This window comes from Macaca fascicularis, chromosome 1 (assembly GCF_037993035.2).
Source record: "Macaca fascicularis isolate 582-1 chromosome 1, T2T-MFA8v1.1".
In the NCBI taxonomy this organism is placed as follows: domain Eukaryota; kingdom Metazoa; phylum Chordata; class Mammalia; order Primates; family Cercopithecidae; genus Macaca; species Macaca fascicularis.
In genome coordinates, this window is record NC_088375.1 from 108,122,107 (window position 1) to 108,124,428 (window position 2,322).

General features: G+C 39.1%; 1 protein-coding gene across 1 annotated transcript; it reads left to right on the forward strand.

Moving 5' to 3' along the window:
* The first annotated feature begins 293 nt into the window (after positions 1-293).
* LOC135968629 (small proline-rich protein 2E-like) lies at positions 294-895 on the forward strand. Its single transcript, XM_065536224.1, has one exon. The coding sequence runs from the start codon at positions 314-316 to the stop codon at positions 530-532; it is 219 nt and encodes a 72-aa protein (XP_065392296.1). The 5' UTR covers positions 294-313; the 3' UTR covers positions 533-895.
* Positions 896-2,322: the final 1,427 nt, after the last annotated feature.

A 2,322-nucleotide genomic window follows, 5' to 3' on the forward strand; every position in this document is an offset into this window, starting at 1 on the left:
ACTTGTGACCACCTTTCTTGAATTGGTTGTTTTCAGGGAAATAACATGCTTGATTCTTTATAACAGAGATAATTTATTTGGAAAAATTGTATGAGAAAACACAGGATTTCCCAGGGACAATGAAGCAATTTGTTAAAGTGGAAGCGAGAAACCAGAAAGTCGTGAAAAGGGAATTAAGAATTCAAATAATTTCTTAGAGATTGGATACATTACATTCCATGGTATTACACAAGCTTTGGCTTCTCTCTCTGGAGGAGTCCCTTCCCACAAACACTGTCATATCATTTCTTTCAGATTCTGAGACTCCAGCAGGATGTCTTACCAACAGCAGCAGTGCAAGCAGCCCTGCCAGCCACCTCCTGTGTGCCCCATGCCAAAGTGCCCAGAGCCATGTCCACCCCCGAAGTGCCCTGAGCCCTGCCCACCACCAAAGTGTCCAGAGCCCTGCCCACCTCAGCAGTGCCAGCAGAAATGTCCTCCGGTGCCACCTTCCCCACCCTGCCAGCCAAAGTGTCTACCCAAGAGCAAGTAACAGCTTCAGGATTCATCAGGATCATGAAAGGATAAGGATATTTGGCTCAACTCATTCCACAGCTCCACCTGCATCTTCTCATCAAAGCCATCCAGGGATACACGGGAGCTTCTTTCCCCTTATCCAGTGATCTGCCCATGATGTGCCCTGACAAAAGCTTCCCTTTATGATGCTGCCATATTGCCACTGTCCAGGTGGAGACTTAGAAAGGAAGTCCTCAGCAGTGCCCGTTCCCAGAGCTCTGAAAGAAAGACCAGCAGCTCTGTCCCTGGGAACCATCAGAGAATTCTGTTGATGTTTCCTGTGTCTGTCATGAGCCTGGGCATGAGCTTCTACCACCTGTGCAGTTGTCACTTTCCTTTCACTCCCTGAATAAAGTATCTATGCATAATATTTGTGAATGGATCTTTGTTTATTTTCAAATGTGCTTTATTAGCAATATCATGTAATCATTTGGATTTATTTCAATCTTTCTTTGATTCACAGCAGGATCTCACAATTTGGGTCATACCAAAGATTATTCCTATATCACTTTAAACCCCTTTTATTTTCCTTAATTAGCATTTGATTGATTTGAGGATGATATTATTCAACTTCTCTGAATGTCAGTCTCTTTACTGCAAAGTCAGCAAACTAACATTTACATCACAAACTAGTCTAAGGCATAAAATTTGATTACTATCTGATATTTGGTTGGCACAATACCTGACACGTAATTAGTTGTCATTTGGTAGAGTTTTATTTGCAGCAACATATCATCACTGTTTTCACCATCACCATCATCATCGTCATCATCATCACTCCCCACTACAAGCACTACCGTATTTGTTCCAGCAAGAGAGTGGCTTGGGTGTAACTAACATAGGAAATAAGAAGACTAATGTTACTTGTATTGATTCACAATACTTGTACACATTTACTGCATACATGTGATTTTTTTACATGAATAGAATGTGTAATGATCAAGTCAGAATATCAGGAAATATCGGGCATTCATCACCTGGAGCATTTATCATTGCTCTTTATTGGGAACATTTTAATTCTAGCTATTTTGAAGCATACAATACATTGTTGTATTCTGTAGTCACTTTCCTCTGCTATCAAATATTAAAACTTACTCATTTTATGTATCTATATGGTTTTACTCATTAACCAGTATTTCTTCATTCTCCATCCCCCTAAACACCTTTCCTTGCCTCTGGTATCTATCATTCTACTATTCATCTTTATAGATCAACGTTTGTAGCTCCTGCATATGAGTGAGAACATGCAATATTTGTGTTTCTCTGCTTGATTTATTTTACTTAACATAATGACCTCCAGTTCCATCCGTGTTGCTGCCAATGACAGGAATTCATTCTTTTTATTATAATGGAATAGTATTTCATTGTGTGTATATACATATTTTCTTTGTTCATTCATTCATTAATGGACACTTAGGTTATACATCTTTTCTATTGCAAATAGTACTGCAATAACCATGGGGGTTCAGGCATCCTTTTCACATACTGATTTCTTTTCCTTTGGATGGATACACAGCAGCTGGATTGCTGGATTGAATGGTAGTTCTGTTTTTAGTTTTTTGAGAAATCTTCTTACTGTTTTCCATAGCAACTGTACTAATTTGCATTCCCACCAAGAGTATACAAGGCTTCTTTTTTCTTTGCACCCTCTCCAGCGTAGTTTTTTTTAACTTTTGTTTTAAGTTCAGGGGTACATGTGTAGGTTTGTTATATAGGCAAGCTCATGTCACGTATAGGCAATATGGTTATTTTTCCTGATCCTCTCCT